The 25,836-nt window shown below is 36.1% G+C and overlaps 1 protein-coding gene across 1 annotated transcript in view; it reads left to right on the plus strand.

The window, feature by feature from the left end:
• Nucleotides 1-22,920, plus strand: part of LOC150105122 (tyrosine-protein phosphatase 10D-like) — a 123,808-nt gene extending 100,888 nt beyond the window's left edge. The window contains exons 7-14 of the mRNA XM_090395122.1: nt 4,975-5,295; nt 6,347-6,631; nt 9,497-9,781; nt 14,275-14,559; nt 17,144-17,419; nt 18,630-18,908; nt 21,527-21,624; nt 22,690-22,920. Of these exons, the coding sequence (XP_090251248.1) occupies nt 4,975-5,295; nt 6,347-6,631; nt 9,497-9,781; nt 14,275-14,559; nt 17,144-17,419; nt 18,630-18,908; nt 21,527-21,624; nt 22,690-22,920 (2,060 nt within the window). The remainder of the gene's footprint in view (nt 1-4,974; nt 5,296-6,346; nt 6,632-9,496; nt 9,782-14,274; nt 14,560-17,143; nt 17,420-18,629; nt 18,909-21,526; nt 21,625-22,689) is intronic.
• The last annotated feature ends 2,916 nt before the right edge of the window (nt 22,921-25,836 follow it).

A 25,836-nucleotide genomic window follows, 5' to 3' on the forward strand; every position in this document is an offset into this window, starting at 1 on the left:
TTTCAGGATGGAAAAACTTTCTACCGGCGTTTGAGATTGACTAACTCACCTTTAGTCGAAAGAGATCAGATAAATGTTCCTTACGTCATGGACTGATATCGAACCGAGGTCTTTCCGACCGAAGGGCTTCGTCTATATCGACTGAGCTACGAAGGCTCAATGAGTTATTAAATTCTTATATCTTATTAAGGTGGGCGACATGGTTGTTTGTTCCTCACACTATGGTGTCTGTTGACTTATTTCCAAGCAGTGTATTTACAATAGGTATGTTTCTTTACTGAATTATATTTGACTGGAAATTAAAGTTATCATTTATCACGTTACAGGAATTATGTTTATTATATGTGTGTGTGTTGAGTTATAGTTATTTTATTTATTTATTATATTTATATTTTATATTTATTAAATAATAAATAATAAGTTCAGTTGTTACACACACGCACACTTTTCAGATTTTAACTGAAATACTTCTCATGTAATAAAAAAAAAAAAAAGCCGCGTCTCCTTTTTTTTTTTTTTGGCCTCATTGTGAGAATGATTACCCCCGGAGCGAATAAATTCAACTAGCTATATATTATGCCCAGATTCGGAATGCAAATTATATCCTTTGGCATAATTCCCACTTTTATATGACACAATGAAGCAACCAATCCTTCGGTGCACAGTTCGGGACCCGCTAAAATTCCAGTATTTGATTTGTGACCGTGGAAATATAACTGGATGCCGTGTCCTAGACAGCACCCACAAGGTGAACTATACAGCATTTTAACGGTTTTCTTCATTTCTTGTATTGACAACGAAGAAAGCACAAGTAAATTTCATTTTGACCACACGATATTGGGATCTTTCGAAACTATGTTAAAAAAGAACTATGAATGCTTTCCTAAATTAATTATTAACACTGGCCAAAGGTGTGGCATGTTTACAGTTGTTTTCATTTCATTAATTACTCAGGTATGTGATTTAAAATAATTTTCGATATTTCATAAGCGGACGAATACTTTTCCAATATATTACGTATAGAGCATTATCGTCTGCTTGTGTCGCAACATATCTTAATTTACATTTATGCATTTTTTTAAACTGGAGATTAATTAAATCTCGTAGAAAGGTACAGAATATTTACATATATTAAACTTAAAGCTTTTTATGTAATTTTTAAAGGATTTTTGCTTAGTTATTCTGCTAATTGTTTTAACAGAATAACTAAGCTGATACTATGCAGTTTAACTTAGGTAAACTGCCTAGTATCAACTAATTCAATTATTGTAATTAAATTGGGTTATTTTGTGCAAGTTTTATTTATTACTTAGTAATAGATCCAAATGTATGATAACTGACACTCCCTGCTCTCTTCATTAAATTTTCTGTATTGTGCAGGTATGGACTGTCGATTTAAAGCTTAAATTGCCTTCAGAAGTAATTCGATCTGTTCCAAGCGACACCTTTCGTCTTGATTATTACCCACCTTATGGAAGACCTTCGCCAAATTTTACGATTTCTGCTGCTAACAGCTCTGTTGATTCTGTGATAATTTCCGACGTTCTCCCTGGAACAGAATATACATTTAGTCTCTGCTATACGGACCGCACATTATCCGAGTGGACACCTTGGATTTGGTCAAGGACTCTGTATACAGGTATGTAGTGTATTACAGACAAGATTATATTTCTCTTCTAGTTCTAAAATCTGTAGCCCTTTCTGGAACAAACTTGCATATAGAAATAACAATTTCCCGCTGGAAACAGAAGAGGGAGGGGGGGGGAATGTATAAAAATCATATAAAAACTTCATCTAATTACATTTTATGCAGAGATAGCTAGCTATTAATTGCCTTTCCAGAGCAAGGGAATTCTTAGCCAACTAGCATCAAAGAACAAATAGTTCGAGTATTCATATAATTTATTAATCAAATCAGAATCAGGAAGTAGTCGAGACAATTTTATCCCTTTCTAACTTTTGAAGACTGAGCGGGCAGTTCAATCTCCACTGATAGTCAATCAGAGATAGCTGGCCTAAGGCCATCACTAATTAATCGGCACGCAGTGAAGAAGATGGGTAACAAGTGCCGCATCTCGTGGTGGTCCCTAATCCTAACACTATTATTAATGTCTGAAAATAGTGTCGGTCCGACGGCCGATTTTCTTGAGTTCACTGGACGAAAAACCAGAGTTTCCACGAGAAAAAAACACTTGCCCCTGCCAGAGATCGACTAACTCGGGAACTGGTCGACAAAAGGCTTGGAAAATTACTTAAATATAAAGAGCTAATAAGCTTCATTTCGGCGATATAAACATTATTTCAATTAAAGGAATGTTAAATTAAATCCCACATTGTTTTAAAACCGAATAAGAAACTCAAAAATTGGAATCAGAGAGTTTAATGCCGAATATAGTAACTATAAACGTATCGGCGACTACTAGCGTAAGCTAAAGCACGTAGTTCAAGTGCGTAGTACAAACTAGGGAAACTCGTTGCAAAGGTGGAGAAAGTTCAGAGCGTTATTCTTAGGTAATTTCCATAATGTAAAAACACGTTTCCTAGGAAATGTATGCTGTTATTACATTATGGAGGGAAGTCACTACCCAGACCGGTTTCAGCCTTTTTTGAGGCTTTTATATCGCCGAAATGAAGCGTATTAGCTCTTTATATTTAAGTAACTTATTGGTTGCACCTGTTTGGAAACTCGTATAGCAGAGTATATAAGTTCTTTTCGCTATACACTTTGGTATTAATCTGGTCTAGCTACTCACTGATGAAGCCTCAAAAAGGCTGAAACCGGTCTGAGTAGTGACCTCCCACCATAATATAATAACAGTATACATTTCCTAGGAAATGTGTTTTTACATTATGGAAAATACCAAGAATAGCTATCAGAACTTTACCGCCTTTGCTGCGAGTTCTCCGGTATTGTACTACGTACTAGGGTCACTTTTATTAGCTCACGCTAAGTGTTCGCCGATACTTTATAGATGACTATATTCGGCATGAAACTCTCTGATTCCAATCTTCGAGTTTCTTATTCGGTTTTAAAACGATGTGGGATTTAATATCCTCTTAATTTAAATAAGGCTTAGAAAATGTTCCTCTAGTCGGCGACTAGATTTGAATTCCAGTCTTTCGTCGTGCGGTCAAACATCGTAGAGTGCAAACGCCACTTCCACTGGAGCTACACAGTCTCTCTATAATACTGAACAAGAAAAATATTAGTAACTATGTTGAAAACATTTATTACAATTAAAAATTAAAATTCATAAGGACAACTCTACTTTTTATTAATATGCATAAATATATAGGAATACTTAGTTAAAATTTAGTTATTGAAAAATGCAAATATTGGATCAATCGACCGTGAGATGCGGTGATTGATTCATTCAATCCAATACCCTTGGAGGATAATGGATGGCAATGCTGTAGCCAATGAAGTTCTAACTGAGGCTCGGCTATTGCCTTTACCCTCCTTTAAGCTTTAATTGCTCAATAACACCTTATCCATACACTGCCCTCTACAGATAATAATGGGGAAGATGAAAAGCATTCTTGCTTTGCTCCTTTAAGCCGGTCATTATAAGGATAATTTAGTTATTACCACAGACAGTATCACAAACAAAATCACCAAACTACTCCCACACAAAACCATCAGAAACACAATCCTAAGATTCCACTATTTTCCTGCAACATGAAAAATTGCCTACACCATTCTAAACACAAACCTGGTAAAGATCCAGTTTTCCCAAAACTAGCGACCTATCAGCTTACTGCCTAATTTATGAAAATTTGCTGAAAAAATCATCCTATCCAGACTGCAAGAATTAATAGATAAATTAAACATCATTCCAAATGAATAATCGGTTTCCGAAGATGCTGCAGTGTGGTTAAACAAAATCCATCGACAAAATCTGGCACCAAGGTCTTTACAAACTCATCAAAACAAATATACCAATAAATATGATACGTCTATTTAAATTATACCTCAGTGAGAAATCAAGTGAGGTGAAAATGAGTGGAATAACCACTACGAAACGTAATATGTATTATAACTGGAGTTCCACAAGGCTCCTTATTGGCTCCGCTTTTGTTCTCGATCTACATGGCAGATATCTCACAAAATCCAATGACGACCATCATACCTCTGTACACAGACGATACTATAATATTAACAAGATCTCTCCGTCCTTATCTGGTAACCAGAAGACTTCAGGACAGTACCTCCACTCTGGAAAAATGGGTCTCTGTTTGTAGGCTTCAAGTAAATCTTCAAAACAGCACAGCCATACTCTTCACCAGAAGGCTAGCATCCCTCAAAGGAGATATCCAACTCTAGAATGCTAACATCCCATGGCAAACAGAAACTAAATACCTTGGAATACAATTAGATAAAAGACTACGATTCAGCAGTCACATCAAACTCGTGTGTACGAAAGTATCCAAAGCAATCGCTAAACTTTACGCATGATGAACCGTCGCAGTAAACTAAATACAAGAAATAAACTATTAGTTTATCAGATGGCAATAAGTCCCATAATCACTTATGCCTTACTAGCTTGGAGTCATACTTCCGAATTTAAGATACTAAGACTACAACGGGTACAAAACAAATACTAGATGCTGCATGGCGATTCGCTTCACCCATCATATCAGTAGTAGTTGTTGTATATTTATTATCTGGAAATTATTATTTTTTTTTTTTCAAAACAATCTTCATTTAGTAATGTTGTCGCTTTTGCTGTTGAGGAAGCTTTTAAAAACAGAATCAAAACGCAAATTTTTGCTAGTTAATCAATGAATGTTTTTTGTGGGCAATGAAGTTTTATTTTTTCTTTCGTAGGTAACATGCAGCATTTAATATTAGTAAATAAAAACTATCGCATGATTTCAATTGTTCATATCTTCGATATTAATTTCTTGCTTTTGTTTTAATTCGTGTATTTATATCTGAATATAAAATGTATATCAAATATATGTATTACAAAGAAACAGTTGAAAACGCTCTCCTTTTCTCTCCATCTTTAGCACCAGAACCACCGACCAACTTTAACATAAATATCGAAAATGAGAAGACAGCAAAGTTATCATGGCAACCTCCTGATCGAGGAGGATATACAAGTTTTAAACTATCTCTCCTGCTTTTCTCAAAGAAAGATGAGGTAACATCTCGTCATTTGTACAACAGCCTTCAACCGGGTTCATTTATTATTCGTGATTTAATTCCTGGAGCATCTTATGAAGCACAGCTGTATTCAGTTTTCCATGGTCTTGATTCATCAAAGCATGCGTCAGCCAAATTCACAACAAGTAAGGAGAATTAATACATGATGTATAGATGCTTTAGTCCAAATTATAACAGTTTTAATGGCTAAATATAATTTTCATTTAAAATATTTAAAACAATACATGTGTTTGATTTAAATAATTGCATAATAATTAAATGCGAAATAAAATATAAATAAAATGTCCTTTTTATGGCTATTTAGCCTATTTTTGATTAGGAGTACCTCTTTTTATAATGTCGTTGGCTTTATACTCAAATTTTAGGGCATTACTGATGTTTTATAGAGACAGATATATGAGGAATACTTCGGACATACCTTTGTAGGATGTTGCTGGCTCTCCTTCAGCGCCATTCATCTGCTGTTAAAGGAAGGGGGGGGGGATTGGAAACTGTGGGGGTAAGAGAGTTGTGGGAGAATTATTGGTGAGGCAAGCGGTAGGTGAACTTTTTGAAAAAAACGTTTTTTTTATTTATTTTTTATATTATTAAAGGCGGGCAGAGAATACCTTGGAAGGGGGGTGAAAATAGAAATTTTTGGGGAAGGGGAAGGATATAATGGTAAAAGATCAGGGGTGGGGGTAACGGGGTGTGAACCGTTTCGACAGTGCGTCGTCTTCGGAGCTCGTGTGGGAAGTGGAGGCTATGTGTTGTTTCTTATCGGTCGGAATCGTGCCCTAATTTTTATGTTATGGAGCTTCCAACTCACGGAGATTATGTAGGACCGGTGGACGTTTATTGAGTGTTTGCAAGAGGAGAGGAATAACATGGGAATTTTCCCAGAAATAATACTTAAATAAAATGTTTTTTGGACCAAGAGATGAGACAGTTGTCTTTCGTACTCTTCTTCCAGAGTACATGTGAAAAGCATTGATTGCCATAGGCCAGCTGTCAGAAAGTTAAGGGTGGAGTTTGGCTCTCTACCAGTCTTCAAAAAGTTATGGTTAAACGACATCGCCTACTCCCGTTTGGGGAACATAAGGCATTAGTGTATTTTTTGTTTTTAAAATGATTTTATTAGCAATAAAATTATTTGAAAAAGAATGAATCAGATTTTTGCTAATTTTGATTTTTCAGAATCCAACACACCAGTGAGTTTTCATGTGTGGTTTCGCAATGAAAATACTCTCCAGATTGTGTGGCAGCTTCGTCAGTCTGTGGGATTATTTGAGCATTTTCGTGTTACTTTAATCCCCGAAGATGCAGTGAAGTCTGTTGTTGATGTGAAAAAGGACACATATCCAAGTGGTCTATCGCATGCAGCATTCACTGGTCTTGTTCCTGGAAAGGCATACAACATTTCCATATTTTTGGTTAGTCGGAACAACTTTACTGAGCTTGTTCGAGAACAGTACCACACTGGTAAGTGCATTAAAATCTTGATTTTTATTTTTTGTATGTGCGATATTTCATAATTAACTCAATGTTTTATTTCACATTTTGTGAACTGTAGTATTTTCTCTGTAGCATGGTAGCTCATTGTAAGATATTTAACCAGTTTTCGTATGACTTTCACGGTCGGTTGAGGACAACCATTATAAAGGCAAATGCGGTATTTAGAAGTCTGTGATAAGCAGATATGGGCAAACAAATATGACTTCAATGATGCAGACATCCTCCGTCACACAGATGTAGACAAAGCAGAAGTTATAGCATACAACTTAGAGGAGCAATGCAGGCCTTCGTATGGAAACCTTGACTTTGACCACATATATAAGATTGACAGCAAGATCAGACACTCACTCAAACTTCCTATCACCAGCACTGACCATATTGCACCAACATCACCTGCTGAGATATATGACATTATTAAAAAATTAAAGAACAAAAAAGCTCCTGGGCCAGACGGCATTACTAATCGGGTGATTAAACTTGTGCCCCGAAAGCAGTAGTGCACCTGACCAGTATAATAAATGCAATCTTAAGATTTCACTATTTTCCTTCCACCTGGAAACTGGCTGACGTAATTCCTATACTTAAGCCAGGCAAAGACCCACACCTACCGCAAAATTATCGTCCAATCAGTCTCATCTGAAATCTCGGCAAGGTTGCAGAGAAGGTCATCCTCTCACGACTCCAAACCTCAGTAAATGACCTAAACATCCTCCCTAAAGAACAGTTTGGTTTTAGGCAACACCATAGTACTACCCAGCAAATCCACAGAATTGTGGAATACATCACCACCAGCTACAACTGGCGCCAGTGCACAGGCGCTGTTTTCCTAGACTTATCCAAAGCATTTGACAAAATCTGGCATTTTGGACTCCTGCACAAACTTATCTCAGCCGGTACCTCACTAAAAATGGTTCATTTAATCCATTCATATCTTCAGAATAGATCAATGCAAGTAAAATCAACGGTTCTACATCCTCCCAGTGCCACATCTTTGCTGGAGTGCCGCAGGGATCTCTACTGGCTCCATTGCTGTTCTCTGTATACATGTCAGACATCCCGCACAATACGATGACTTCCATTTTGGCCCTGTATGTGGACGATACGGCAATACTAACCAGATCTCTCAGACCCTATTTCATTACCAGAAAGCTTCAAGATAACATTCTAAAGCTGGAGGGTTGGTTCTCTAAGTGGAGATTGGAAGTCAACCCCCAGAAAAGCTCAGCCGTTCTTTTCTCAAAAAGGCCAATGTCTCCCGTAGGAGATGTGTTACTATTCAATACTAAAATTCCCTGGCAGACAGAAAAAAAATTACCTGGGTGTAATTCTCGACAAAAAGCTATCCTTCAATCAGCACACCAAGTCTGTGTGCGCAAAGGCATCTAAAGCCATAGCTCAGATCTATCCGCTAATTAATAGAAATAGCAAGCTCAGCAACAGAATCAAATTGCAACTATATCAGATGACGATTCGTCCTATATCTTATCCTATATCTATATCACTTATGCCTCTCCAGCCTGGAGCCACACCTCTAATACTAACATTATCAAAATACAACGAGCACAGAACAAGTGCTTGAGAATGATTCTGAACGCTCCATGGTATGTTAGAAACAATCAACTTCATCGAGATACAAATATTCCTTATATCTTCTCTTTCCTACAATCTTTAGCAACAAAGTTTTTCCTAAAAACGTCCACACACCCCAACGATTTGGTTCAGCAAGCTGCAGCATACGAGGCAACGGACATATTCAAATATAGAAGACCAACAGCTATATTAGCCTCCTATAGCGATGCATAATCCCCATGCCCATTCAGGGCGAGCAATCTGCTCATAAATTTTACCCTCACTGTAACCACAACAGATAGCGGGGAATATGAAAAGCATCTTGCTTCACCTCTAAAGACATAAATGTCAATTGTCAATTGTCAGACATCCTTCGCTGACTTGGAAGAATATAAAGGAATTTGCCTAAGAATTCAGCACATTTTCATATATTATGAATATTCTGTTTTCACTGTAGATTTGCGAAGTTAGAGATATAATTTCAAATTCTTTTCGGAAACTATTGGCAAATCCATGGAAATGGAAAGGAAAATTATTACCTTGATTTTCAATTTGCATTTTTTTGTTCTCTAAGATAAATGACAATATTTATCTACAGTTGATCTAATGAATCTAGTGTCTTTATCATTGTTGAAAGCATTTGTACAAGTCGTTTCATTCCAGTGTCATGATGGAAAAAGAAAAAAAAAGTTCCATGGTGCCATATCTGAGGTAATAATAAAGGGTTCAATACAGTTACGCTGTTTTTTTTTTTTTAATTTTATTTTATTTAGTTAGAAACTTCTGCTCAGAAAAATTCCTGTTGTTTACGCAGTCGACTACATGTTGAGAAACATTGCAGAACACAATGAACAACAGAGCAATAAAACTGCATTTATGAAAAAAATTGCTAGCTATAATGCTGACACCCAAGACAATAACTGATAATGTAATAATATAATAATATTTCAGTCTGAAGTCGCACTATGATCAATGCGCCCCTTGCGGTCAGTTCAGAAACTTTTAGTACAATATCTGTCATTTATTGCCGATTGTTTTGAGATCTGAGGAAATGAAATATCCTGGGAAAATCGTTGAATTCACTGCCACGTTTTTCGTATAAATGACAGACAGTTTCGATAATTTTTATATCTTCATAATCATCTTGAAAAATATTATTATCGCATATTCTCAACAGTAAATGACTAATTCATTATTTATTGTGTGCTATTACTATTTTTTATATAAAAATAAATATTATTGTTAATTAAAATGTTATTTTAGTTCCTCCAGCTCCAACTAATCTCACCTATAATAAGAACACCATTACCCCATTTTCGTTTGAAGTTTACTGGTCGCCACCAAATTTTCTCTCCGAATTTGATTATTACGAAGTGCTTCTTCAGCAGCAACCACAACAAGACCTTGTAAGACAAACGATTGGAAGAGAGGAGGTCTGTGTAGTGTCATTTAAAGATGATATCCATCCAGGATATACTTATAAAGTTATGGTAAGAACTGTGAGTGGAAAGGTTCTTAGTCGGCCTGTAACTATTGATATAACAACGGGTAAGTTTTTAATACTGTTTTTTTTAAATCGCATTTTATATTGAAAAACCTAGTATTTCATCTCAAGTTTAAAAATTGAAATCATTAGCAGATTTTATACCTTGCTATTTTGAGAAGTTACTGAATATACAAATAATTGAAATAATCTCCATGCAACCTTCAAACTACACACTCATCTAGCTATGTATCCGATCTTCCAAGAATCATCTTCATGCTTTTGCATGTTATAGGATGTATAAAGTTTCATGAGTCTGTAACTTGGTCTACTTTGGACAGACTGATAGATCTGTTAACACCCTCCTTGAGGAACAGAACTACATCTGCGATCTTATGTATGGCAAGGTAGCACTGGCAGACCACGTTCTCGCTGTTCCACCAGGCAGTATTAATTGGAAGAAGAAAATTGTGCTACGTAAAAGTCGCTACAAATTTGAAAGGCTATTTCGAGAAGTGGAGTTAGCTATGCAGCACTCTCCTAACTTCGACAAGTGTGGCTGCGTTAATTTGGCAACATCTGAGTGAAGGGCATTTTAAGATCATGTCTCTAAAATAACTTCGCTGTTGTTCGGCTCCTAGAGGGCGCCTTGTTAGAACTGGAATTTTAACCTTTTCTGCCCTGGTGATTCCAATTGGAATCACTAACTGTCTTGGCTTTCGTAGCCCATATTACGTGGCGAATGATTCCAATTGGTATCGTACCTCGTAGTTCCATTTCTAATAACAGATATATATTATACGTATAAATCTTACCAATATCAGTTTTCATGACTTAGTAGAATAATATGCACATATTGGATTATAGAGTATAAGCTCAGAAATAGAATATTTGCTACCAGAATATAATGATTCCATATGGAATGTATTTTGTATCCTGCAATGTATTTTTCATCAAAATACTTGATACGCTTGCTTTTTTAGACCTAAAGACAAAATAAATACAAAGAAATTTTTTTTCACTTGCTATCCATTACCCTGCAAGAGTATTAATCACTACATCTCACGGTCAGTCACCACTATTTTCTATTTCGTCGTTAAAAGGACAGGCTTAAAAGGGAAAAGCAAGAATGCTTTTCATCTTACCCGTTATATCTGTAGAAGATAGTGTAGGGATAAGGTGTTATTCAGCTATTAAAACTCTGATTGGCAGGAGGGTGACAGCAATAGTCGAGCCTCAGTTAGAACTTCATTGGCTATAGCATTGCATCCATTACCCTCCAAGAGTATTAATCACCACATCTCCTCCCCCAATTCATTTCGTCGTTTATAGTCCTTATATATATATATATATATATATATATATATATATATAAGGACTGGCTTAAAGGGTCGAAGCAAGAATGCTTTTCATCCTCCCCGTTATTTGTAGAGGACAGTGTAGGGATAAGGTGTTATTGAGCTATTAAAGCTCTGATCATGGCAGGAGGGTAACAGCAATAGCCGAGCCTCCGTTAGAACTTCATTGGCTACAGCATTGCCATCCATCACTCTCCAAGGGTATTGTGATCACACAAATTCATACTCAATAAACCTTTCGTCGTTTTCTTATAGTTCTTATAAGAACTGGGCGATGGACTGAGTCCTTGACTCTTTATCCCGTCATCTGAATGAAGTAAATCTGTGTGGATGGAGTGTTATTGAGCTAAGTAGCTCTAGTCATGGCTGGGTAACGGCAATAGCTAAACCTCAGTTAAAACTTCATTGGCTACAACATTGCCATTTGTTACCCTGGAAGTCCTAAAAAGGACTCATTATATTTTTCGATATTATATAGTCCTTATAAGGACTGGCTTAAAGGGGCGAAGCTAGAATGCGTTTCATATTTCCCGTTATCTGTAGAGGACAGTGTAGGATAAGGTGTTATTGAGAAATTAAAGCTCTGATCATGGCAGGAGGGTAACAGCAATAGCCGATAGCCGAGCCTCAGTCAGAACTTCATTGGCTACAGCATTGCCATCCATTACCCTCCAAGGGTATTGGATTGAATGAATCAATCACCGCATCTCACGGGCGATTGTTCTTCAAATCCATATTAACATTAACATTTCTGGCTAGATGGGTGAAGCAAAATTGCTTTTCATATTCCCCTTTGTCTTGTAATGGAAGAACTTTGAATGGAGTGTTTGTGAGCTATATGCTCGCCCATTAAGGGCAGTGAAGTTAGTTGCGTTCAGCTGAACTTAAAATAGATTTTGGTCTTTTAAATTTGTAGATTTCTTCTTCATTATATTCCGAGGCTTCCTTGATTAACGGGTTTGGATGGTTACTTGTCTTGGTAAAGAACTTCTCAGCTAGATTTATGAGAAAGGAAGAGATATAAGGGATATTAACTTCTCTATGGATCTGGGTGTTTCTAATGAACCAGGGGGCATCCAGAATCATCCTCAGGCACTTATTCTGTAATCTCTGAAGTTTTAGAATGTTAGAATTTGCGGTGTGGCTCCAAGCTGGGGATGCGTAAGTGATAACCGGTCTAATTACCATCTTGTAAATTGTTAATTTTGTTTGCATGTCCAGTTTACTTTGTCTGTTGATCATAGGATAATTCAAATCCACATTGACAATTGACATTTATGTCTTTAGGGGTGAAGCAAGATGCTTTTCATATTCCCCGCTATCTGTTGTGGTTACAGTGAAGGTAAAATTTATGAGCAGAATGCTCGCCCTGATTGGGCATGGAGATTATGCAATCACTAAAGGAGGCCAATATAGCTTTTGGTCTTCTATATTTGAATATGTCCGTTGGATCGTATGCTGTAGCTTGTTGAACCAAATCGTTGGGATGTGTGGACGTCTTTAGGAAAAACTTGGTGGCTAAGGATCGTAGAAAAGAGAAAATATAGGGAATATTTGTGTCTCTGTGGAGTTGAATGTTTCTAACATTCCACGGGGCGTTCAAAATCATTCTCAGGCACTTGTTCTGCACTCGCTGTATTTTAATGATGTTAGCATCCTATAATCACCTATTAGCAATAGGTGATTATAGGACGAATTGTCATCTGGTATAGTTGCAATTTGATTCTGTTGCTGAGCTTGCTATTTCTATTAATTAGCGGATAGATCTGTGCTATTGCTTTAGATGCCTTTGTGCATGCAGACTTGGCAACGTTTTATTAATAAGGATATGATATGTTATATTAAAAGGTGTTTTAATATATTCATAACGGTGATAATTGTTTAAAACATTTTTAATTCAAAATTATTAAATTTTGATGAAACTATAAGTTACATTAATGTTTCTAATAAAATATAATAAATTGCTTGCTATTTCAATAAAAACATTCTTGAATTGATATCTGTCTCTAAACGCTTAAATTAATAAGGATTAATTTACATTAATCCTTATTAATTACACTTTTGCATACTGTACGTGACAATAAACTAGATGAGTATTTCAAATCATATAAAAGAATTGAAATATTGAACTCTTGAAACACGTAAAAATGTAAATTAATTAAATACATTCGTATCAAAAAACCGTCATTAATTGGAATAATTCATTAGTTAACTGGAAATGATTTATTAATTAATGGAACATTCATTCTTCTCCGTGAATATTATTATGATTATGTGACACCTCCAGGGAGTCCAAATACTCTTCGAGGGAGATTGTGTCAACAGCATTGAACGATTAATTCCCTTCCATCTACTAACCGCGCTCAAACTTGCTTGACTTTTTGCCGAGCCATTAGTAGCAGAGGCTCTACCAATCGACCAACGTATTGTCAAATTATTACTCACGGCATAATTATTGTGTACATATTTCAGCATTTTTCATTGTATAAAATTCTTAGCAAATTATATGAAATAAATTTTAAATATGAAATTAAGAAATATCAAAAACAAACAAACAAAAAAAAAAAAACAACAACATTTTTTCCCTTTTCTTAGTACCAGCGCCACCAGCGAAATTACTCGTAAATGTACAGAATGACGGGTTAGTGAAATTATCATGGAGTGTTCCTGATACAGAAAATGTTACCGACTTTAGACTATTTTTGTTGCCCTCCTCTGATCATCCACAGGTGCCATCTCGTGAGATTTATATTAACCATTCAAATTCGGTTATCCTTCACGGTTTAACTCCTGGAGCATCATACACAGTGCACCTGTATTCACTTTACCACGGCCAAGATTCATCGGATTATATTTCAGCCAATTTCACAACAAGTAAGGATTTATTTATTTATTAACCGTTCCTGCCATCTACTGGTAATAATTGATAATACGCAGTCTCAAATTGTCTGTAAATGTAATTTAGTGGTGTAATTATTGTACAAATTTTTCTTCACCTATAGTAGCTTTTATAGTTAATTTTTTAAATAATTTAATAAAATTAATTTTAAATTAATTTATTTCTGTTAAAGATATTGAATATATTTCAATTTAATATGTATCTTAACACATTTAAATACATGTTTTAAAAACAATCTTAGTAGGATTTTGACGGTTTAAAGAGAGAACAAATAAATTTCGGGTTATTTTCTCCCTTTTAGAACCCAATACACCAAATGGTTTTGATGTACGGTTTCGTGATGAAAACACACTCATAGTCGCGTGTCATCCACCCGATCCTGCAGGAATATTTAACCATTATCGGGTCACTATACACCCCGAAGATGCTGTGAAATCTGTTGTATATGTAGAAGTGAATAAATTACCACATGGACCATCGGAAGCAGTTTTCAGTGGGCTTGTTCCTGGAAGGGTATACAACATTTCTGTACAAACTGTCAGTAAAGCTATGATTAGCGAGCCAACTACAGCACTTCATCACACCGGTAAGTTCTGTAAATTCACAGTCACTTTTTGAATAAATGTGCTAAATTTGATCTGCTGTATCACGCCATTAATATAGCTTTAATTCAAAGTTTATTTATTATTATTACTACTATTACAGGACATTCCAATTATTAACTAAAAATGGGAAAGTTTCAGTCAGTGGGAAATAGTGTTATGTTTAATATGCTTTCATATGTTTCGTGTATGTCTGATTATGGTTATGTAGGTTGTATGTAATACGTGTGATCACCAGTGTAAATGTAAAGTGCGTGACTTTATATTTACTAACATTGAACTGACAGCCATGTTCACCTTGCCACAATTCCAGCCTATTCAAATCATTCTGCAAAGTACTGCATATCAGCAACACGCCTGATCTTTGCATTATCAACAAAGAGCTATATGTTTCACGTCAGATCCTTTCTGATAACGTCCAGAGGGAATAAAAATTGGCCAAGGATTGAACCTTGTGGCACACCATTGGTTACCTTAAACCTTGTAGACTCAGATCCACCGTATACCACTTTCTGATATCTGTCAGTCAGCCATCCTCTTATCCATTCTAATATTGTATAGCCCAAATCCATTTTCTGCAATTTATACAGCAGTCTTCCATGCTGTATTCTGTCGAAAGCCTTTGCAAAATCCAAACGTATTGCGTTGTATCCATTCCCCTTGTCTAGTTCAATGGCAACTTTGTTATAGAATGTGAGCAAGTTGCTCAAACATGACCTTCCCTTAGTAAACCCATGTTGTTCATTGCAAAGTAGAGATCCTTTGTCAACCCATTTCTCAATGCGAGCCCTGACCAACTTTTCTAAAATCTTCACCACCACTCCTGAGATACTGATTGGTCGATAGTTGAATAAATCAGTCTTTCCCTCACTCTTGTGCAAAGGGATTACCATACATTCCTTCCATTCCCGCGGAATCTTCCCTGTTCTGAGACTCATATTAAACAGTCTGGTCAAAGGAATAGCCAGTTCAGCTGAACACTCTTTTAGCACCCGTGCTGATATCCCATCCGATATTGTAGAATTCTCATTCAGTTTGTGCAAATGTTCTAGTGCCCTCTCCTCATAACCCGGAGTTTCTTCATACAGTGAAGAAGTAGCAATGAGCTCAATGTCGCGTAACCCAGTTTGATAGCTTTTAGCAAAATGACCACTCATTTGTGGAACAATATCTTCCGTATTAGTCATCCGCATACCATCTGCATTGAGGAGCGTTATACTTTCGTATTCATTCCTTCTTCTACTTGCAGCATAACAGACTTCTTGTGGGTTGTCTTTAGTTTGCAGAGCCAGTTTATATTCAGACTCAGCTTCCGTACAATAGTTGTGACTCTTCTGGCCAACTGCTTATGATTTTCATAACTGACATCATCCTTATGTACAAGGTATTCCTTCCACAGCATATTTTTTGTACGAATCTCTTGCTTAATTAGATTGCACATCTATTTCACTCCTACCCTATTTAATCTTCAAACTCTAGCAACCGATCCCATTCCACTGAACTCAGTATACTCCTCAGTTGGTCATAATTGCCTGATTTATTGTTCAGCATGTAACTTTTCTTGAATGGAACGTTCATAAACTTAGTCACTTTCCCAAGTGAGTACCGCATTATCACTGTCACCAACCGGAGGCAGAATAGTTACGTCTTTAACTGAAACGCCCTCTGACTTTCATTCTTCTCATGCGGTTTCATAGCTACCTAATTAATGTTCGGATCATTAAAGTCCCAAATTAGGATTGCTGTTTTCGCACCCATTGTATTTATTTGGTGATGCATTTCTTCATCACTAGCAACCGATCCACCAGGTCTGTAACAACAGCCCACTGTGTAACTTGTCTTGTTAGATTCCACCTCACACCAGATGGCTTCAAACTCACTGCCACATGAAAAACTGTTACTAGTATTGCAGTCATAGATTTTAACTCTAACTGGATTCAAGCCATCGGGTATCATTAGCAGCACATCCCTTCTCTCCTCTTCTGTCTATCCTTACTAAAATTACTATAACCTTTACACTCGATACTCGTTAGTGTGTGATAGCCATACCTCTCTAATGCCTACAATAAGGGATCCTTACTTAGAACCCGAGGTGTCCTCGGGTTCATGACAATCTAAGACTAACTGATTTAATTCTATAGAAGAATGGAAAGAAAGAATAAAAACGAACCAATACGTGTATTACTAAATTTACTACCCATTACGCTGGTTTTTGTATCCCCACATTCCTATTACTTTTTTAACAAAGGAGATCCACCATTGCTTAGTATGTCATAGTATTCAGTCTGCGTGTTGGCTGACTCTTTAAGTCTTTTTATATTTATTTTATTATATTCTTCAAGCCTGGTTGGCTTGAGTTTTATGATTGATCTGACCTTCAGGGACAATTTCCCACACATCCTTCCACTTTCTCCTACAGATATTTAGTTGGGTTTATACTGAAAGACCTCAGCTGGTCAGTTACTTAGGGGATTTTTAATCGCATTAATTCATAATCTCTTTTATGTTGCAAGTAGTATTTTTATTTACATGAATTAAACTAAACGATCTTAATAATTCAAATTTCAGATCCTCTTCCTCCTACCAATGTCACTTACAACAAGAAAACTGTTATCTCATATTCCTTCGATGTTTCGTGGTCGCCACCAATATCGTATTCAGAATTTGAAAATTACCAAGTAACTCTCAAAGAAAACACTTCTGTGAAACACATAAGCGGGAAGGATCAGCCTCGTATAGTAAGTCTTAAGGATGATATACTTCCAGGACATACCTATGAAGTTTTGGTACAAACTGTGAGCGGAATATTTAAGAGTCGACCTGTGACTATTAAAGTGACAACACGTAAGTATTCAAGGCTTACGCCTCTTCTTACATTTATGAATTTAATACTTGGATTTTCTAATTTGAGAGAATTTATTACTGTGTGTTCTATGGTCAATTTTCTTAAGATGCACGGTTTTCCGGTAGGAAATACCCTTACTAGCACGTGCTAGAGATCAAATAAGTCGGGAACTGGTTCGAAGAAGAGGTTTGGAAAAGTTCCTTTAGCCGGCGAATAAAATCGGACATAGAACGCCTTTCTTCGGGAGGTCTAGCGCTGTGGATGTAAGCTCCATTCCTGCAGGGCTAGACAGGCCTTATATTTTTAAATTATCGTATTTTTTCCTAAACATATCTCCTCAAACTTGAATATCACAAACTGTATTCGTTTAAAAAGTCCCCCTTTTTTTAACCAACTGCAGATATAAATGAGAAGGTTACATGCCAACGTTGTTTCACACTTTTAGTATTCATGTTTTCCTAAAAATCTTCTTAAGCCTTTTCTCGCCAAAGGAAATAGGCAGAACTCTTGTTTTGGAAATCGGTAGGCAGTTGGTTTTCGCTTAGTGTTTCACTGATAGTTGAGTTCATGCCTACGACAAATTTGAAGACTTCAGATTTGTCTATTATATTAAAAAAATTTCCGCTTAAAAATTGCTCAAGTTCTTTTTTCAAGAAGAACTCGAGTTCTTCTTGAAAAATTTTGGCTAAATGTCGATCATGTTAATAAGTGCATTTATCTCACTGCGATGAAGTAGGCAATTCGCAGAATTTCGAATTTCATCGTATATATAAATTGCGATAGAAGAATCGCTTATCATTCGGAGACGCTCTGTTGCTGAGATAATGTTTCCTGCAGTTGCTTGAAGTTTGATTCATCTTGCAATCATTTCGATTTTAACGATTAATTACAATATCACAAATAAAAAATAAATAAGCAGGCATTTATTACACCTGATTACATCATGGCACATAGGATCTATTTAGGTAAAGCTTCAGTATTTTTGCCTTAAAAGATCCCATACTTGCGAGTTGGAGTTATTGTAGTAAATGGTGAATGTACTACGGATTTATATATATATATATATATATATATTTTGGGGGGGGGGAGTGTATGGTTATATCCGTAAAAAATTGTAATAATATTATTAAAAGATGTTTATTCTTTGTTGCGTATTACACGTTTATCTTAATGTGAATTAAAAAAATATTCGCTTGAATTTTATTTCAGCTCCTCTTCCTCCAGCCAGTGTTGTTTATGATAAGAACACTCTTACCTCGCATTCTTTTGATGTTTATTGGTCGCCGCCAAATTCGGTCTCAGAATACGATCATTACGAAGTTATTCTTCAACTCGAAAAAGATCTTATACGATATAAGATTGGAAAGAATGAGCACTATAGCGTCACTTTCAAAGATAACATCCTTCCAGGGCATTCCTATAAAGTTGTGGTAAGAAGTTTCACTGGCGAGGTGGCTAGTCAGCCTGTGATTATAAACGTGACCACAAGTGAGTATTTATTGTCATGTGAACAGTATAAGATATATCTAATTTAAAAAAGAAAGTATCTTTCAAGTCTGAGGAACGTTAGGAAAATGTGATTATTCTAAGTAAAGGTTTTATTAAAATGCATTTCATATTTTTCACAATAACATATCCTTCTTGACAAAAAAGTATGTTTGTTGTTTACTTTTTTTCACCTAGCTAAAAATAAAAAAATCTAACGCATTTTATTCCCCATACAGAGTAGGCGAATCTGTTTGAGCTTTATCTAACTTTTGGAGACTGCGCCAGTCGGTACCATATCACATATCACAACGAACTATATTATTGTCTGAAATACTGTGTGTTCTACGGTCAGTTTGCTTGAGTTGCACGATTTTTTGGTGAGAAATACCCTTACTTGCACGTGCTAGAGATCAAATAAGTTAGGAACCGGTTCGAAGAAGAGGTTTGAAAATGTTCTTTTAGTCCGCGAATAAAATCTGACTTAGAACGACTTTCTTTTGGTGGTCTAGTGCTATGGATGTAAGATCCATTCCTATAGGGCTAGACAGGTCTTATCTTTCTAAAATAATCGAATTTTTTCCTAAACACATCTCCTCAAACTTGAATATCATAAACTACATTCGTTTAGAAAATCCTTTTTTTTTAACCAACTACGGATATGTATATATATATATACGTAGGCTGTTCAATAAGTAATAAGACTATATTTATACAGAAAACAGATTACCTTTAATCGTCATCATTTACATGGTCTTTTTCGAAGTAACTACCGTGAGACGCGATGCATTTGTCGCAACGTCCACTTCTTAAACACATGTGAAAGTCCGTTTTTTGAGAGTTCTTTCAAAACCGTCTCCGCAGCTTTTACACATGCTTTGTTGCTTTCGAAATGGCGGCCTCTTAGTGGTTTCTTGAGCTGAGGAAACAGCCAGAAGTCGCACGGTGCGAGATCAGGACTGTATGGAGGGTGTGGTAGGATATCTGTGTTGTTCTTCTGCAAAACGCCCACTACACAACCAGCAATATGTGGCCTTGCATTATCGTGGTGCAATAAGAAGCCATTCTTCAGCAATGGACGCTTCCTTTTGACGTGCTTGATGATAATCGCTGCTGTGTTGATCATTGTCTCTGTGATGGACTTTGAAGGTCTTCCTTCACGTTCAAGATCTTCCACATTTTGCCTTCCTTCCTTAAAAGTTTCATGCCAGCAAAAAACACTTGCCCTCGACATTGCTTCGTCGTGGAAAGCTTCGCGTATCATGTTAAAAGTGTCCGATGCCGATTTTTGCAAACGCACACAAAATTTAATCACATAACGCTGTTCCAAGGACGCTTCCATTTCGAAGACTTGTCGCTCCTCGTAGTCGCTCCGAAACAAGCTTGCGTTTAGTCACGTGACACTCTGGCACATCAGCCCGTATACGCCATCTATCAACCTCTTTTGTTAATACATTACAGCAACATTTCTTTATTCCACAGAAATTAATATTGTGATGAGTGGTTTTACCACAGTAAAATTAGTCTCATTACTTATTGAACAGTCCACGCATATATATATATATATATATTAGGATAACCAAGTTATTTTATAAACTTGGTTATTTTAACTCCTAATCCCAAGTATGCAAACAATTAAGTTTGCGCCTGAAACAAAGTTCAAGTCTAAGGATGATACAACACCAGGACAACTCATTGTAAAGGTGGGTAAAGATTTGATCACTATTCTGAGTATTTTTCCTTAATGTAAAGCACATCTCACTAGAAGATGTATACTGCAATGATGCGACCTCAAAAAAGGTTGAAACCGGTCTGGGTAGTGACCCCACCCATAATGCATTGCAGTATACATCTTCTAGTGAGATGTGCTTTACATTATGGGAAAATACTAAGAATAGTGATCAGAGCTTTATCTACCTTTACAATGAGTTGCCTTGGTATTGTATCATCTTTAGACTTGAACTTTGTTTCAGGTGCAAACTTAATTGTTTGCATACTTGGGATTAGGAGTTAAAATAACCAAGTTTATAAAATAACTTGGTTATCCTAATATGCAAAATTCCCAAGTTAAAAAATTTGTTATATATATATACTATGCCCCCCCCTCCTGGCGCCCAACCGTCCGCGTTCCGGGCTGGTAAGCCGGTTCTCCTTCAATCCTGATGACTTGAGACATGAGACAACAATGTGTTTGTTCCATGAAGACAAACACATTTTTGGACGTTTCAAAACAACGAAGAGGCAAAAAACGTGACATAAAAACGTTTCAAATTTCGGCTTATCTTTTTATATATATATATATATAGAATAGAAAAATAGATATATTGGGGGGGGGGCTTATATATATTTTCCTTTTTATCGCTATAAAAATTGTGTCATTGTCTGTGAAAATTAGTGGCGGTGGTGGGTGGTAGATGGCGTTGGTAAAGAAAAACGTTGTAATATCTCTCTGGATTCCCACAAGAGTATCAGTATTTTCTTCACCCGTTCTACATAATTAAACTTTTGATACATTAATTTTGAAAATTTTAATGTCAATATCAACTACTTCTATTCATTTTTTTTCTTTATTAAATAAAATAAGAAATTAATATTAAACTACTGCTTCTTTATATTAACAGAGCCATTACCAGTTGTTGGATTGAGTGCCTCTGATGATAACAATAGAATTAAAGTTCGATGGTTACCTAATGCTAATAGCTTACAAGATTCCTATAAGGTCAGTATTACTGAGAAATTTTGGGAGTCATGATGTGAGATTCTAAAAATGATTTTTGTTTGGATTTTATTAACAGGAATATGCTGTATGACGCGCTGATGATATTAAGATGACCAATATCATGTAGTTGTGGAAATGTGTTTCACCAACAAAAGGAATCACACATAGAAAAGATGTTATTTTTTTCCATCTTATTTAACCAGCTTATTAATAAAAGTTAGTGGTGTCTAAGCCACTAAAAGCACTTAAATCCAAATTTAATTAATATTTTTGGTTATTTTTCATTATCTTTGATATTTTTTCATCTAAAAATAAATTTAAAATGTATTTTTATACAAAAAATTTATGATGACTCAAATTTTAATTTTAGTAAATAATTGGAAATACATTAGTTTTGGATATCTAAAGCATAAAAGTTCAGGTAGCTTCTTTTACTAAAGTAAGCCTTGATATCCTAATATCAATTTTATTTAGAAATACCTTTTCGACCTATATATCCAATGAACTCAAGAACATTATTTCTCGATGAAAAAAAGTGTCTTTATGAATTTATAACTCTCCAAAAGCAACCATTGATTTGTATTACGCTTGTTTTTCTTTAACAATGTTTCATTTTTTTTTTTAAAAGGAATCACTGTCCTTATACAATATCAATGTCCTTATACCATGAGTTGTGTACTTAACATATTAGAGTAACATTAATGCTAACATTTAGGACAATAGAGTAACATTGAAACTAACATCAAGACATTACAATTTGTCCCATATTATTTTTGACTTTGAAAAGATCCAAAATAATATGGGACAAATCATTTAATATTTTTAATATTTAATAATTTTGGTTATTTAATTATTTAATAACTAAAATTAGTTAATAATATCCGTTAGTAATATAAGAATAGAAGATCGACGTTATAAGAATATTGCCACACATTTTTAAAGCTTTTCTACAATAACACGTAAATAGTTTATTAGAACTAATGCTGATTTTTGTATCGAACCATGATATTGAATAGCTCTTATGGCATAAAAATATACTATATTTGTTTTATGTTTCCGTTATAGTTGAGATTCACTGAAGTGGGACAATTCAGTGACGAAGAAATTATAAGAGAACTACATGAAAACCACGTCTACCTTTCCATGTTCAAACCAGGAATAAAATACGCCATCAGTGTTGTTGCCCTGAGTAAAGAAGTTGCTAGCGAACCAGTTGTAATCTATCATTCACCAAGTAAGTGTGTTCTTTTCTATCTCAAGAAACCTGAAAAGGAGATGATGGCGAAAGAAACTTGACTTACTTCGTATAGGTTTATTTTTATTTGTGATGAATGTGACCTCAAATAATTTGGGCGAGATGACTATCCACTCCTCGGCTGTACTTGGATATTGAACATTTACGCTTCGGTTTGAAAGTCCTAGACTCATATTTCGTGTAGGGGGCGAGAAACCCTTGTAGGGCATTTTCAGCTGAAAGCGAGTTAGTTATTCTAATAGTTATTCTAATACGATGGCTGCAGGATTGTATATCCTCAAAGCACCAACGAACCAGCTTGCAAATGCACGCAATTCACGAACATAATACGTTGGACTTTATAACCTTCATTGCTTTGTTCCATTCTTCAAAAACCAAATGAAAGAACATGAAAGGAATAATTTGTCATTACAGAGGAAGACAGAGTGAATTGCCTTTAAACATCGAAGCTCTGGATGAAACTTTTCGTATTTTTGCTATAGTGATTACACAGTTGCCTATTCGGAAAGATGATCGGATTAGTTGAGAGATTCTATTACAGTGATTCATATTTTTGTTCTATTCGTCTAATGAATGCTGGGTAACTCTTTCATTGTAACGTTAATCTGATCCGATTTTCCCTTTCAGTCGTTTCCGACTTGGGTGACTTTGTAAGCATTGCCCACAAGGTATTCCTGGTGAGATGTTTACAGGGTAGTTCACAATTGCTTTCCCCAGTTAATCCAGGTTCGGGACCGGCATGTGGCTGGGGACGTATTCATGACTCTAACTCATGTGTGTTCACGGGACCGGTTTGCCTTTTTTGCAGGGATTAAAACCCGAGTTTCCTGGTGAAAAAAAAAACCTACCTGAGTATGAGACCGGCTAACTCACCCTTATTCGAAAGAGACCACATAAAGGTTCCTCATCATGATAGGGAATCGAATCCAGGTCTTCCCGAGAAAGAGCTTCGTCTGTATTAAGTGAGTTACAGAGTCTCTTAATATTAACGATATGACATATTTATAACGAAGTATTTTTGGGGCTAAAATATATTATACATTTCAGCGATCATTCATTGAATTGGATGAATTTCTCCGAGCGCTTGATGGTACTGTATTTTCCTTGAAGAAATTCCTTGGTTTACAAAGGAATGTCTACTTTGGTTTCTGGTTGGGTTCAGCAATTATCTTTGAGCATCTGTTGTATGCTTGACTTGAAGGTTAGTGTTGTGCTTCTATTAGCTTTATGATTTCATTTTAAGACAGGAAAGGAAGGTTGTCTTAACTCATTTCCATTTATTGAGACATAATTTACTCCATTTTGTAATACTTGGAGGTGGCTGAGAGCCGTTCGATGATTCATAAATGGCATAAATCAGAGTTTCTTTTTCTATTCTTCTTAGTCCATTCTCTTCAACTGACGTCAATCCAACTCAATAGTTCCCGACTTTCTTCAATCTCTCATTCTTGAACCAAAATTGCTGTTAAAGTGGCTAATTTACCACTTCAACGTTATTTTGTGGAAACCAGACTCGGACGCGCAGTGCAGTAATGCATGGACATTGTCGGGCTGAAAAATGCAAGAGTCACTGTGCGAAATACTTCCACAGCGTCGGAAGCATGAAGTTGTCCAGGATGTTCAGATAGCCATTAGACGTTATGGATTTGCGCACGTCCGCGAATGGACCGATCCCCCATCCTACTGAAACATTCCCATACCATTACGGAGTCTCCACCAAACTTGACGGTTGGAATGAAGCAGTCCTGCTGGAACCGTTCACCAACTTCAGATCGTGTTTTGATCTGGAGTAATCACCAGATCAAAACATGACCCTCAGAGCAAAACATTTCTAAGCGTGATTCGTTGCTCAGCAGAATGCCTTTCCAATCATCCAGAGTCCAGGAGTGGTGTGGAAGACACCAGTCCAAACGGCGCCGAGGGAGTGATGCGTGGCTTGTTCACAGCAGCTGTACCGTGAACCTAAGACATGCAACTCTCTGCGCACAGTTCTAATGACGACAAATGCCCCTACGACATTCTCCAGGTTGACTGCGAGGTCCGCTTCTGATGATGTGAGGGATGCTCGAACATTCCGAGACAGAGCTCGTCGATTTCGGTCAGTGAATGTCGGTAGGCTTCCCTGGGCGTTTTCCTGCTGTGGTAGCGCCATCAACTTTCCATGTACGAATGACATAAGCAACGGTGGATTTCGGTATAGACGGGTTGCAATGACAGAAAGACCACTGATGTGACATCCAACTACCATCCCATATTGGAAGTCTGTCAGTTCCACTGTATGTGGCACTTCTCATCGAGTACAATGCAAAACATACAGTACATCTCACCTTTTATTACCAGACTTACGCAGACACTCGCTGATTATTTTCATGCGGTAGGATCAGAAATTTCCATGGCATGTAGAGTGTTCAAATACTTTTGTCAAAGTAGTGCATATAATATCGCAGCCTTTTACTATTTCCAATATTTTAATATTTTAGAATCCAAAGGAATTTTATCAACTGGTAGAGCATATAAAGACATCTACCGTAATCTTAGAAAACACATTTGATATTTTATGGAACACTTATGTTTTACTCAAAAGCTTCAGTTTAATTCAACTTTTTTATTTCCATTTATAGAGTAGTATGTGGTAAAAATCCTTAGGACCATTTACAGTTCTAATAAAAAAATAAAGTAAGTTATATATTATTTTTTCTAAGCTAATTATATTTATTTAGAATGTTATAAATGAATTATACAAAGAATTTTGTACGCGCACCTTTTATTTATTTATATGATTTTTATAATAGCATTACATGATAAAGGAATTATGGAGGAGTTAATCGGCCGTGAGTTGCGGTGATTAATACCTTTGGAGGGAAATGGATGGCAATGCTGTAGCCAACGAAGTTCTAACTGAGACTTGGCTATTGCTGTTACCCTCCTGCCATGATCAGAGCTTCAATAGCTCAATA

This window comes from Typopeltis vanoorti, chromosome 7, assembly GCF_054136105.1.
Source record: "Typopeltis vanoorti isolate ZY-2024b chromosome 7, IOZ_Tvanoo_1.0, whole genome shotgun sequence".
Taxonomy (NCBI): domain Eukaryota; kingdom Metazoa; phylum Arthropoda; class Arachnida; order Uropygi; family Thelyphonidae; genus Typopeltis; species Typopeltis vanoorti.